Here is a 14,091-nt window from a genome sequence, read left to right as displayed (position 1 = left end):
TGAGAGCCGACTCTGGGGAAAAACTAAGTTAGCATACCCATTGTTAGTTCGTGGAGCCGTGGGCCTTTGGGGCAGCAATTGCCAACGCACTATTGAGTATAACCCCATAACTATGCGAGAATATCTCCACAAACGCGAGACTTCCAACTGAAGTCGGGCCATTTGGGAGCTGATCTGGGGAGAGCTCCTGAGTTCCCCCATTGTCACACGTAGAGCTCGCATGAGGAGCCTGCAAAAGAATTAGTCATGATCAGCCGGGTTCTGAGCCGGGCATCACTTTCCCATGCGTTCGTGACACGATTCCCGAGAGGGGCTGGCGGTCTACTGTTAGTACGCAAACACTAAGTAATGGAGAGCAAACATCACGATGGAACGTAGCAAGAGTGGTGAAAGTAAAGCTTGAGTGAGATCAAAAAGGTTCTCATATTGTTTTGTTGGCCCGCGTACCAATGTCTCTTGACAAGGTAGGCTGGGGATATATCAAATAAGCTAGTCTAAATCGCCAACGAGCAGCCAATATTCGGAGTGACCTCTCGAACTTCACCGCAAAGGTGATTGTGTGCCCAAGTAGCACGCTGCGTCGTAGCCCGCCGTCTTCATGCCGGGTTCCTCGCGTTTTCCCGCGTTCCAGAACCCTCAAATGTCCAAAAGGCGTCAAAGGGGCCTAGGTCGCTTTGGACCAGACCTCCTCGACAGCTCTTTATGCTGTTCCGCTAAAATCACAATGATACTCCAATTTGTATCATAGTACACCATAGTCCCAAATCCAGGTATCCCAGGGTGCGCCTCTCGTGTAGAACATCAGATGGCCGATTCCAATGCCTTCCTTAAACTTTTTATGATGCTGAGCTCCGGTATATGCTTTTATACAAACAGCTGTTCCATACCACCCACGGGTTATGGCCCAATGTTCAACTCCGATGTAACAAAGTGAAAGTAAAAATAGTAGTCGTAGTAATGAGTCGTGTCGTTGGTTGAGTCATCCGGGAGGCCGAGATGGGGTATAGTGTTGAGTGACGAGTTAAATCCAATTTAAAAGGCAAAGTGATGCAAAAGAAGCTGAGTGGTGGTGGTGGTGGTGGTGATGATGGCGTAGTAGTTGTAGTTGTTTAGTAAGAGCGGCGGCGTTGCACCTTGGCATGTTCGAACGAGCTGGCGTAGTCTCTCAACTGCTTCTTCGCCTTTTCTGAAAGCCGTTTGGAGTCGCTGCCGGTTGAAGAGTTGCTTTGCAAGGAGCACAAGCTGCTATGCGAGCTGGAGGGTGTAAGGGCCCGGCCCGATGTCAGTTCTGACCTTTGGGCCAGGGAGGACTGAGGTTGAGGAGTAGAGCCATAGGGCTGAGCATTGCTGAAGTCGTATGCTGGCGAGAGGTAGAACTTGGTGGACGATTTCGAGGTTGCCCACGAATGTGACGAGGCAGTGAAGCCGGGGGAGCTAGCACCGGTGTTCATCATGGTCGAGGGAGATGAAGACTCGAAGTCCGAAAGTCTGCAGGACTCGGAGCAGTAGGTAGCACCATCTGTTTGTCTATCACAAGACAGACAGAATTGGTGGTCCCAGGACTGATCGAAAGACATGGTGACTGAAGGAGGGGTTCGAGGAAGGTGCTCGTAGATAGTGGTGGTAGTAGTAGTAGTAGTAGTAGTAGTATGGCTGGAATCGATCCCCAACTACGACGAGAGTTGATAACGCAACGTTGGCTAATAGGTCGGCCTAGACTCTCCAAATATCCGATATGGCTGTTTGCTGGTGAACCAAGAAGCTTTTCGAGATCTTCGGTTCTCAAGATAGATCGTAGGTGTCGAGCAAGGCAGAGGAGCAGAGTCGACAGGATGGTAGTGGGAGAAGTTGGTTGAGAAGCAGTCTTGTTGTAGTGTTGCCTCTTGGAAGTGTGTGTGTTGTTTAGAAGTATGGTAGGAGTCAAGTTGAAGAGGAGCAACGAGGGTGGTGAAGAGTAGAGCAGTATCAAAATAAATAGAGAGAGATGCTTCAGGAAGTGGAGGAATAGAAGACTCATATGTATTGGAAGAGGTTCAGTCACTGGAGGGAGGCTTGTCACTCACCCGACCTATGTACCTTGTGTATGTGAAGGCGCGCGAACAGGTACCTGGTGGGCTCTGATCTTCGGTTATCCTTCTGCAAGATTCCCAAAAGATGGTGTGCTCAGCACTGAGGAGGACCCAGAGTCCAAGTGACATGGGAAACCGGCGAAAAGAGTGGAGCGCTGCAGTAATGGTGAATTCGAGAGAGCATGCGCTACTTGGCGTAGGGTGTGCTTAACAGAAACCAGCCCAAAGCCAGTGGGGCAGTACTTGGAAACAGGCGGCGCCTGGCACCCATTCGCAGGTACTGTGCTCACTGCGCTGCCTGCCTGGAGACGGACCCTGATGGGCAGTCGCATGAAAAGACTCATCAGCCCTCACGCAGCCCGCAGCAGTGCAGAGCAGTTTGCACGGCACACCCCCTATGGCCTATGGCCCCTCCCAGGCTCCCAGGCTCCCCCCATGCCTACCTAATGTATCATCCAAAGCGTGTTAGCGCCTTCAGTAGCGCGCTGGTAGGGTGTGCGAGTGGTTCGCAAGGGGTATGTCCAATAATGGGAGGACACCGGCGTGCGCCGCCTAAAACAGAGTCGAGCCTCGAGACAGAAGAGTTTTCCCTTGTCCTCAGTCGGTCACCAGGGGTGGCACGGACTAGCGCCGGCTGGGAGCAGGGGCCCCCGGGGGTGTGGCGTCGATCTGCTGAAGCAAGCCCATGGTGTGCTGTTATGGCTAATCTCCCCAAAAGTGGAAGAAAATCCTGCGTTGGGGGTGTGTCGACAGACAAGCTGCTCACTGGCTCACTCTCTCTCGCGCTCTCTCTCTCTTTTGCTGCCTCGTTGCGGTCCACGTTGTAACTGCCCCCAGGCAGGGCAGGGATACTTGCAGAGTGTTACGTCGGTAGCCAAGAAAAGGACGAAGCAGGCTCCAGAGTACGTACATTCCTTGGCCTCATTCACACAGCACAGTCCACGCGAGCTGCTGTCTCACCAGACCGTACTGTGTTTTAGGAGTTTCGTTCTGGACTGTGAAGTGTGAACTGTGAACTGTGGACGTACGTGCCTTGCGTGTGCGCCTTGGGCGAATACCGTGCCGTTTCTGGGTGAATCACTAGTTGAGTTGACTGCTTTCGATATATTGCCTTTGTTGCTTTTTGCTTGCCTTACCAAGGAGAGAAAAGGCCGCATCACGCTGAAGAAAGAAAGATACACAGCGGCGGTGCCACCGACGACTACTTGCCCAGTTAGTCAGTCAGTCAGTCAGTCAAGTCTCTGTCTACATACCAGGTTGCAGCGTCCTTCATCTTCATTGTCTCTCCTGCATGTAACTTCCTCACCACCACCACCACCACCACCCAGGGTTACAGGAGAACCGCTCGTCCCACTACTGTATGATCAGGACGGAAATGGGAGGTGGACTGACGGCTCACAACGTGGGGGTTTCTCCTCACTACCCCAGCGGCAAATTGAACAATGGTCTGATATTAACTATTGCATCTGGCCATCAAACTAGCAATTGCGAACCACCTGATGATTGATTGATCGCTGGAGGGGGCTGATTATGATTATGACTTGGAATTAAGTATGCTGAATAGTCGTTGGCTATGTAGGCAGGTAGCATTAGCAGCGGTTGGGGTGGAGTTCAGTATGTTGTTTCCTCCTGGCCGATGGCGAGTATGGATGGACGTATGCAGCAGTGCAACGCCTGGTGCAGCGGTTCGCTGGTAGATGCATGTTTTCCATATTTCATTCGACCGGCATATCTTTGTTTCTGTTGTAGGTTGTCATGTCCAATGGTGATTTTACCCGCCAATCGTCATCGTCGATCGAAGGGGGTTGCTAGTCTTTAGGCTTGGTGTCCAAGGGGCACGACACGACGCCGCAAAGCAAGTCATGAACTACATATAATCACACCATACAAGTGGATTATTATTGCATGGCCGTTCTGATATCACGAATCTGGCACGGGTATCACGACGACCGCGAACCAAGATCAGTCCTGGATTCGCAAGAAACCCCGGAATCCGCATTTGACAATTCCATCCGCTCTTCCAGCTTGTTTTGTACGACCTCAATTCGCAGAACCGGCATCGGCCCTCTCCCTCCCTCTTTCCCTCTCTCCCTCTTGCGTTGAACTTGGTGTGACGGTTGTGCGCAACTTGACCTCTTGAGTCCGTGTCTTCGAGGCGAACTTCGAGATGATATCCCCGGAATCGTCTATCTGTCTAGCAGCCCCAAGGATTCCCCACCCAGATGCTAGCACATCGCGTGGGAGCAGCAGACCGTCACGTTTTCATGCTCCTTCATGATGCCATTTTGAGAGGCTGTAGCAAGTGTTGCTCCTGCTCCGCCCAGGCCCCATCCATGCCATGGGCAAAGGGAACGGAATGTGAGGGAGCCCTCCAGCCCTCCAGCCCTCTCTGCCTGCCTCTGCCTGCCTCTGAACTCGCGTACTGTGTGCCTGCTGTGCCAATTGAGCTGTACCTTACATTGGGGGCCTCTGGTCCCTAGACATCGAGCCACCAATGGAGGTGCTCGGAAGACCAGCAAGACTCGTCGTGATTGGCAGGGTCTCTCCCGGATTACCCAAAACAGAGAGTGAGCGAGAGAGACTGTACATATGCAGACATGTGTGGCTCTCTCTCCCTCTCTGTCCAATGGCAGGAGATGACGACACCCTGTACTACCCGACGATACTTGTTGCATATATGTAGGATGGATGTATGTGTCCTTGGCATGTGTGTGTGTGTGCGTGTGCGTGTGGACGGGAGGAGTGGCCAGCCAGGAAAGAAAGCAACTGGTGCCTGTCACCCCGGACTCTCACGTTCGTTTTCCCCACCTTTCGCATCGGCAGCGCTAGCATGTTCGATGGCCACCATGCCCGATTCGATTCCTCCGGCATACACGCCGAGATGCTCTCCTCTTTCTGCTCCGTGAGATGCAATCTTCAAACCACCCATCACCCGCTAAACCTCATCTGCGTACTAGGCCTATCTCTTCACACCCACGACCGCCTGCATGAAGCATGGCTCACTAGTCTGCTTCTTGCCTGAAGCATATCTACACGTACAAAGACGACGACGCTGTATGGATGGTGAGCCACACACACACACTCACACATACTCTCACACACGCACACATATGCCCGAACTTCTGTGCCACTACTGCTGCCGGGGTTGGCTCTCTCCCCCCATCGCCACCTGACCACATGTCCCAATCACACACCCATGATCATCAGACAGGAAGGAGCGATGCATTGCGGAGTGTGCATACTACGGAGGCTAAAGCACAATGTGGTGGGTTGCGAGAGGGGCGCAGGCGCGCCCGCGTTACCTACGAGGCGTGATTTCAGGAGGCAGGACGACGGATAGCTATGCAGGACCCTGGATCGTTCGGGCTTCCAATGACGCCTCCCTACCTCCCTCCCTACCTCCTCCCTACCTACCTGCCCTTCTTCCACACGTAAACCCACACAAACAACATCATCGTGGGATGATATCCATCTCGACCACTAGGCAAACCAGCGTCCAGAGGGGGTGGTGGTGGTGGCCATTTGTTTTGATTTCTGGTAGTGCCAATAGGGCTTCGTCGAAAGAGCCGATCCGTCATGCCCAATCAAAGACGGGTGGATGTGAGTGAGTGTGTGGTACGGGTGATGTCAAAGGAGCAGACGACACGGAGGTTGTCGCGGGTACTGAAAACCACTATGTGAGACAGAGGGGGAGAGGCTGGCAGCTGGGCAGCAAGCGGAAAAGCGAGTGCGCCTACGGAGTACGTTTGCGAGCGATGATGCTCGCTCGCAAACTCGGGACTATCAAGACACCCCCCGAGAAGATAAGGCCTTGGCCAATGAGGGGCTCCGGCTTGGCCAGATCTGGGGGGGGCAGCTGAGGATCAACGAAGCTCCAAATTTGAAACGAGACGTTCATGTTGGTCTGGATGAACGAATATAGTAGTGGTGGTGGTGGTGGTGGTATCGTGTGTGCCATGCTCTAGGGCTAGTTGTGGGACATGCCTTACATGATGTCTTCCTGCAGCTCCTTCTCCTTCTCCATCTCCATACTCCATTCTCCATCGTACCCGAGAATGCTAGGAATGATAGGCACTCCCCCACTGAAACAATAACAACACTGCCGAATAACGCGACGGCTCAGACAGCTTTGGTGGATATATACTTACGTCTTAGGCGGACGCTTTTCGTCGTCGCAAGCGCAAGATGACGGCACTGGCGGAGACTCGCACGCGATGCCATCACCGTACTTTTGTTTGCGACTTTCGATGCTTGCGGTTATGGCGGCAACGAGCTACGTTGATCGCTCCGGATATATGCTATAGCATCACTTACTAAGGTGTGCACATGGTGGACTACTACCTAGGTTGCAGGTTGGTGGTGTCGGCAATGAACCCTTCTCACATTAGGTACTACTAGGTGCGCCCAGGGCCGCTAGGGCCGGTGATAAAGGCAGCAGATAAAGAAGGGGCTGGCTGGCTCGGCCGGAGCGCAAATAGATAGACGCCAAAAAATGCCATCACCATGGCATGGCATCCCATCCCATGCAACCCATCATTTCCATGTCGACACATGGAAGCAAGACGACGTACGTGTCTCCAGTGTCTCTGCGACGTTATCGCAGGTCCCACTAGCCGCCCGCGCAGCGCAGAAATGCATGGGCGGGCACTCGCTTGAATCCCCACCTCCGCCGCCTCATCCAGTAGATATCGCACAGGTTTTACTCACTACCGTATGCCCTATCTACGTGCGCAACAACAACAACAACACCCTACTTATCATTGGGTCAAACGTCATCGGTGCCTCATTGAGTAGCAATGCCCATAGTGCCGAGGCCATATCTCATCGCACCCAGCTTAGTTGACGATACGATCAATGCCACCCAACCCAATCATGTTGCAGCAAGATAATGCCACCACCCCTGGAACTCCGAAGGGCAACTATGTGCTATCTCTCGGCCGGCAGCGCATTGCGATAGGGCGTTCGACAACGTTATCGACTTGGATTGATCGAGCAAGATGGCACTTCGCAAGAAGTCGTGCATCTCCCGAACATCGGATTTGTTTTGCCGAGGTGGGATGTACTTCGATACTGCACTGACTGTACTCAACGTAGGTAATGCAAGGGCGGTAACGCCATTTTCTTCCCAACCTACCTACATTGGGTTTTGAGGTCCGAAAGGGAAGGGAAGACTGAATCTGTGCTTGAACGGGCTCACCCTTAAGCGGCCCGGAGCCCAGTCAACTCGATCGGTTTCTCTCAATGGGGTTTAGGCTCGCTCGCTCGGCTTTCTTTTTTCTTTTTCTTCAGGGTTGATCCCTTGAGACATACAGCGAGAGTCAGTGAGAGGGCCGCGCCGGCGACCTTTTGAACACAGCACGCCAACGACATCTGTTTGCTCTCTTTTTCTTTCTTTCTTTCTTTCTTTCTTTCTTTCTTCCTTCTTATACCAGCCCGCCAGCCATTCCCGCCCACGGGTATACTAACAATAGTAGCCTTGTCTGTCTTCGATCGAACCTCAAAAATCCAGATTCTCGGGAAAGAATGTCTCGTGCTCGGACTCAGTCTCAGAGCAAAACCGAATCCTCGGGACAACGATCACGATATCATGTGTACTCCACGGAGTGCTGCCAACAAGACACCCTATTTCGGGGCGGCCTACGCTTATGGATATACACTGTAAAGGAGATCTAGATCGCTCCCAGCAATATCTCCGGCACTGTGTGCAAGATGCTAGCTGTACCTGTGTATCTGTGTATCTGTATATACACCCGCATCGATCCGGACCAGTTCGGGTCGGAAGGGGAGACCGTCGGCGATTTGCGGGAAGCACAGGTCGAAGAAGGCCAGCGCCCGATCGTCAGGCACAATAAATAAATAGCTCGTACGATCTGTGATTCACCCGCGCGACCCCGACCCGACTCATTCGCGTCGCAAACATTCTCACGCCATGAGTCACTCGCTACCCGAGAAGCTAGCAGCCGGTGGGCTACCATACTAGCTTTAGGTCGCCAGCTAGCTTTAGTACTGAATTTCTAATACTGTAAGAAAGAGAGAGAAAAAACAGTCGAGGACAAGATGATGCTGTTTGATACCACCCCCTGGTCTTAAGGGTGTATGTAGTCCATGCTTCGCCCCATGGTCGTATTATCACCTGCTTGGCAGAGAAACTACCTAACACATCCTTGATTGCTGTCAGTGCGTGCTCTAGTGGCCCTATTGCGAGCATCAATGGCGCATCTGCCAAGGATGCCTCGCCATGGTTGCAATATTGGATTGCGCTTATTTACACGTTTTGCTGAGATTCGAGATTAGGAGGGCATGGGATGGGATGGCATATCTAAATGCGATTCGCATGCAAGATGTTGGTCTGGATCGAAAACTTCGAGGCATCAAGGGGTGTAGGACTTTGCCATTCGCCGCCAGTAGTTCATGCAGTTAGGAGTGCTTGCAGGAGCACTGCATATTATCACGATAGTGGTGTACTGAGAAGGGTCTGGTGTTGATGGTATGGTTAGCCCTCACCCCTTCTGAGATACTGCAGGTCAGGAGGGTTTGTCCAGGTTGTCTTTATCAATTCCCCTAAGCCCCCGTGCTCTACTAGTATGTAAGCATGTATGTACATGGAAAGAGGTGTGAATCTATTCAGTTGGGATTTGCCAAGCAAAGATCAAGTTTTCCCCCCTCTCCTCCTCTCTCCGTATGTGTGCTAGTCGAGGAGGGCCCCTGGTCATGCTGCTAGCTATTTTGGAGATGGCGGACGATCATTGCGATAACACAAGACGGCTGGGCTCGCCAATACGGTGACTTGGGATCGGGTCTTACAGTGATCACTGGCCACTGGAGACGCGTAGAGTCGCTGCGTAATGGGTTGGAGAAATTGCGCCTGCCGGCGGCATAGCAAACAAGAAAAAGAAGAAAGTCTTGATGCTACGTCGGTACATATACGAGATTTCCTTATAGGGAAATCGAGTCGTCTTGTCTTTTCCCCTCTCCGAGCGCCAGGAGGGCTTATGTAACATCGTTCGCCAACAAGGTTTCTGACGCCAGAAGGGAGGGTTGCGGCGGCTGCACGACGGCCAAGGGCCCAAGGGGAGCCCCTGCCAGGAACACGAACGGCGCCGGAGGATTTCTTGATTTACCACAAGCCCCGAAGGGCCCTTCAAGAAGAGGTCGGACTAACTTCCTCTTCGTCGCCGTATCGGCCGAGTTCCTTATTCCCGAGCGTGGCCCCTGACACGCACGATACGCAGGAGATGTTACAATTCACCGCCGTCCTTGCCCCTTGTTGGGACTTGGCTTAGCTCATACGGACCTCGATCACTCAAGGTAGGGCGTGGGGTTTCGTTGTGCTGGATACATATGTCGACAAATACCAGTCCATCTCATCTACTTTTCCAGATGGTCCCTTGCCGACGGAGCTGCCAAGCGCTTAGTTGCAGGTTCTTACGTGTAAGAGCTACCCCCGGGAAAGTCAGTATCGAGCATGCTCGGTGCCATAGCCACAAAACACCGTTTCCGTCCACTGATGAGACTTCGAAAAACCGAAATGCCGAAGTACAATACTATACACCTCAGACAATAATCGTCGTCTGATAGCACAGTCAGCCGCCAATAGTTCCCTCCCTAGTAGCTGGGTCTGCCTCCCTGCCTACCTGCCGACCTGCCTGCGCTTTGACCTTTTGGGGTGAGATTTGGGACATGGGCATGTTCGCATCTCCAATTGGTTGGCTTCCCGAGAAGGGTTCTATGTTCTTTTTCAGGCAACGGTCGATCCGTCCTGGCGGATCTTTGTGTGTGCTCTCACGCTCTTGTCTCTCGTCTTCGGGTCAGCCAAGCACGCAAGACAACTCGAGGGAAGTCCGAGTCGCGTTCGAACCTGGCCTTTTGCGGGCACTGTATTGTGAATGGATGGTTCTATATCGTACGTGCCTGGGCTGTCTTGGTTCTGTAATTTACGTGCCCAACCTACTCCAGTAGCCAGTAGCCAGTAGCCAGTAGCCAGTAGCCAGTAGCCAGTAGCCAGTAGCCAAGACCAGAAGGAATGGGCACGCACCACTTCACCATGATACCTACAGCGCCAGCGTCCGTTGCAACGACTCGTGACTCGGAGAGGAAGGGTTGGATAGTAACTAGGTGGCTTATGCAGCTACCTAGGTAGTGACAAGGTGAGAGCAGATTAGTCTGTTTGTCTGGCACGGCTGGACGAATCGTCGTCGTCATATCCAACCCCGCATTCTGGGCTCCCCTGACGGTGGGTAGTAGTGTAAGTGGTTAGAAGTCAGCAAAGTAGGTTAAGTACTTGCATACATGCGCCTCCTTCTGCACACACCCTGCTGGTTGAGCACACGAGGGCATCGTGGGGTTTCGCTTGCACGCTACAGCCGTAATCTCTTGCCTGACCCCAAGCGAAAAAGAAAGAAGAAAGAAGAAAGAAGAAAAGAAAAAGAAAAAGAAACGACTACACATCTGCGCCTATGTAGACTAACATAGCACGCACACGCTATCAGTGGTGGATTCGAGACAAGAAAAGCAGAAAATAGCACCAGCCAAAGACTGATGATGATGAACACACCAGAGGCCTGCACCTGACCACGTTTTCTCCACACTGTCACCATCAAGGTTGGGCTGATCTGCCACTACTGGCCACCAGCCAGATTGCACCACCCAGCTGCCCCAGAGTCTCAGACTACTGTCATTCCGCACGCGCATGAGCCAGCTCAGCCGCCCTGGCCGTGCGTGCCCAGGGCTCGGTCTAGTGCAGCCTGGGGTTAGCTGGTGAACATCATCATAGATGTCTTCAGCGGCGGTTCATAGAACAACGCCTCTCCTTCCTTTGGCAGGATAGAGACCAACTTGGACGGACGGACGGACGAACGGACGGCTGCTTACAGCATCTGTCTGTCTGTCTACCTGTCGACGGTAACGGGCAGTATGTATGGGAAGCACGTTCTCGCATTGGCTCGGAGCCGCAATCAACCAGCCAGCGTAACATTCCCACTGCGATTTGATATCTGAGCAACTATACGGCGGAGACAATCAATCCCATATAGGAAAGCCTCGATACACACAAAGGCTGGGTGGTTTGCCCACACATCATGAGCTTATCATAGTTCGTCACTGCCTACCGACGAGCGCATTACCGGATTTGTCAACGCTCCGCCAGGCGAACAATTTAGCAGGTAAGCACTATGTCGCCTGCTCAACCATGGTTGGGGGGGCATTGGAGGCCTTGCACGCGCGACTTGTCGTGCTACACAAGCCTCGAACTGTCCTGTCTCGGCCCGTTACACCACCTACACAGCAGAGGCGACAGCCCAGGCTTCTGCCGAAATAAAAGTGCTTACGGCATTGTCCCTTGCTGATTGGGTGGTGGCACGGTTCTGAGTCGGCTCTAGGCTGGTCCTTTCGAAAATGCAGCTGGCCTCTTCTGGAAAACAGCTCCCTCGCCCAGTCAGCTTGGAGGATTTGATCATGCATCATGCCCAAGCCAAGAGATAACGACCAACGTACATGATTATATTGCGCACCACACCCTCTTCGTCCCCTTGCCAGCAGCAAGGTAAGCACTATGCTATGGTTACGGTATTCCAGTGTCCACCACCCTGCCATTGCTGCTCTGGGGTGTCGAGATGAAAGACGGCATCGACAGATCTATTGGCTTGATACGGGCGGTACCTTGCTCTAGTCCGAGACCCAGATACCAATTCGGCATCCGGGTTTTGCTTTTGTGAGAACATGAGGGGCAACAATCAAAGCATACACACACTAGAATCCCGATGGAAGAGGTATGTGGCATCGTCACGACTTGCTTTTACTTTCACCGGCTGAGTCTGCTACAAAATCTGCATCGGCTCGCTCGGGAAGGCATACACGCCAAAAGAAAGGCAACTATCTGCCGTCGGGGAAAGACCTCGCGAACGCCGAAAAGCCAGGTCGTGGCTTTTCGGACGCCCAGCTGAGAGGTGAAAAGCAGCCGACAGCTGATAGGACGACTACATGATGGTCGTACGGGGGTTCCAAGCCCAACACACATACGCTTAGATTCGGCTCCATCGCTTTTCGGTGACCTCTCTTACATGTGGGTGACTGCAGCATCGAACTTTTGTGTCGCCAGCCGGAACTTTTTCATCAGATGCGATTGGCTCATCCCAGCTATACCCGACGGCCTTTCTCTCCTGTCAGTTGGCATGGTATGGTAGCAGTGGTAATTCGCAACCACGAAACCGGCCTTGTGCTTTGTTTGTTTGCTGCCGACTGCATGTGTGCGGTGATCCTACGTCGTAGGAAACAGGTATTTACTAACTCACTCCCAACAGGATGGTACGGACGGCACGATGTCTTTGCGGGTGAAACACTTGCGTCGCACACATCATCATCACAAAAGAAAAGTTGCTTGCTTGGCTAGGCAGGGGACTTTAGTTTTTCTACCCGCACAACAACACGTCAACCACTGCCTCGGGAGATTTCACACTCGCCTCTCCGCAATTAGCTATCGCCATCCCTTGCTTCTTCTTGCCTCTCTTCTTCTACTTCGGCTCATGTGTCTTGGTTGGGTGGCTTTGCTGGATCATGAACCCCTAACCCCCTGCGACCGAAACAAAACAAAACAAAAAAGCCAGAACCACATGGGCGGTAATGCGTGTCCCATCCTTCTGGGACTGGGCTGGCTGGCAGACTGGGGCTGGGCGTCTGGGCTCAACGTGGTCAGAACGCCCATAGGGCCTGGCTCTTCATGGACTCACTCCTCATCTTGAGGTTGCCTTTTTCAGCTTGACGGTGATCCTGGGGTTGGTTGTTGTTTTTGATGATGATGTTGGCGCAGCTGCCGGGATTGGTGCTGTGTTGGAAAAAGGATCATCCCCTGGCCTGGTGCTGGTCTGGCAAGGATCCAGACTCGCTTGACAAAGTCAAGGACTTACGTCGCTAAACTACGGGTAGTTAGTAGTCGAGATACAGTCATGCCAGGGCTGACCAGAGCCAGGGCCGGGGGATCAGATCATCATGGGTTCTCATGAAACAAACAATCCTTATGCCGAAAGCAATCCTTGTCGATAGTACTGCAGCCAGTCACCAAATCTCCCTGGGTGGCACCCAGCAAGCAGGGGGGCAGGCATGGCAAGGTCTAGGACATTTATCTATCAGTCAATACCGGGGACTGGTACATGGTTTTGTGGCAATGTCTGTGTGTAAGTTAGAATGTAGGCAAGTATAAGAATGGCAATTTGCGGGAACACATGAGTAATCAATTCGCAATGATGGACGACAAGGTCTGTCTTAGATAAAGCCGCTGTTTTTTTTCGCTTGCTGGACCGACGCCAAGCGAAATTGGCTGTGTCTGTTCATTGGAGCGCGTGACGCCTGCTAACTCACCTGACTTCTTGACTGAGACCCGAGCACTTGAGGCTCTCTTGAAACAGAAGGATGCTGTTAGGCGGCTGCCCGCAAGGTAACCGATGTCCGCAAAGTATTGCCTTGCCCGCTTACTCACACCTTGGGGCCCGGACTCCGCCGAAGTCAAGCATATGGTGTTGTATGATCTGACGGGCGCCGGCAGCGTCGAGGGGTAAAAGGTGCACTTGGGGTCCGGTCCAGTTCAGAACTCTCACCGCCGACAGAATCAGGGAAAGAAAAGCCTGATTAGCGAGGTCTTACTGCTTACGAGAAGGATACGATGTCTCACCACGTGCAATATGCGCCGATATTGTTATCGTGTGCGTATGTGTTTATCCAGGAAGGATTCAGGACACATTGATGGAGTATGTATGTACGGGGGCATGGGCATGGGCATTGGATCGGTTACTGCTGCTGCTGCTGCTGCTGCTACTGCTGCTACACCAGAGACGTCGGGTAGCTACTACTAGACGAGGAGGCATCGGCACACCGAAAATTTAATATAACACTTACATACACGCATCGTCATGATTTCCAAGCAATCGCCCGCCATGGCGCAGAGACGTTTTATTTGACATGGAGGAGGGAGGGGAAGGGGAGGGGGTGTGCAGTGCAGTGCAGTTGCGGGAGGTGACAGGTCTTCTGCGTC

General features: G+C 52.7%; 1 protein-coding gene across 1 annotated transcript; it reads right to left on the bottom strand.

Annotated features, from left to right (window-relative positions):
• Positions 1-1,109: 1,109 nt before the first annotated feature.
• PG997_001131 (uncharacterized protein) lies at positions 1,110-1,577 on the bottom strand (the record flags this gene model as incomplete). Its single annotated transcript, XM_066805446.1, has 1 exon — positions 1,110-1,577. The coding sequence occupies one exon, from the start codon at positions 1,575-1,577 to the stop codon at positions 1,110-1,112; it is 468 nt and encodes a 155-aa protein (XP_066675219.1).
• Positions 1,578-14,091: the final 12,514 nt, after the last annotated feature.

The sequence above is a fragment of the Apiospora hydei genome (assembly GCF_038363865.1).
Source record: "Apiospora hydei strain CBS 114990 chromosome Unknown utg000002l_segment0_segment0, whole genome shotgun sequence".
Taxonomy (NCBI): Eukaryota; Fungi; Ascomycota; class Sordariomycetes; order Amphisphaeriales; family Apiosporaceae; genus Apiospora; species Apiospora hydei.
Note: the sequence above shows the minus strand (reverse complement) of the source record. Positions and strands in the feature narration are given on the sequence as shown.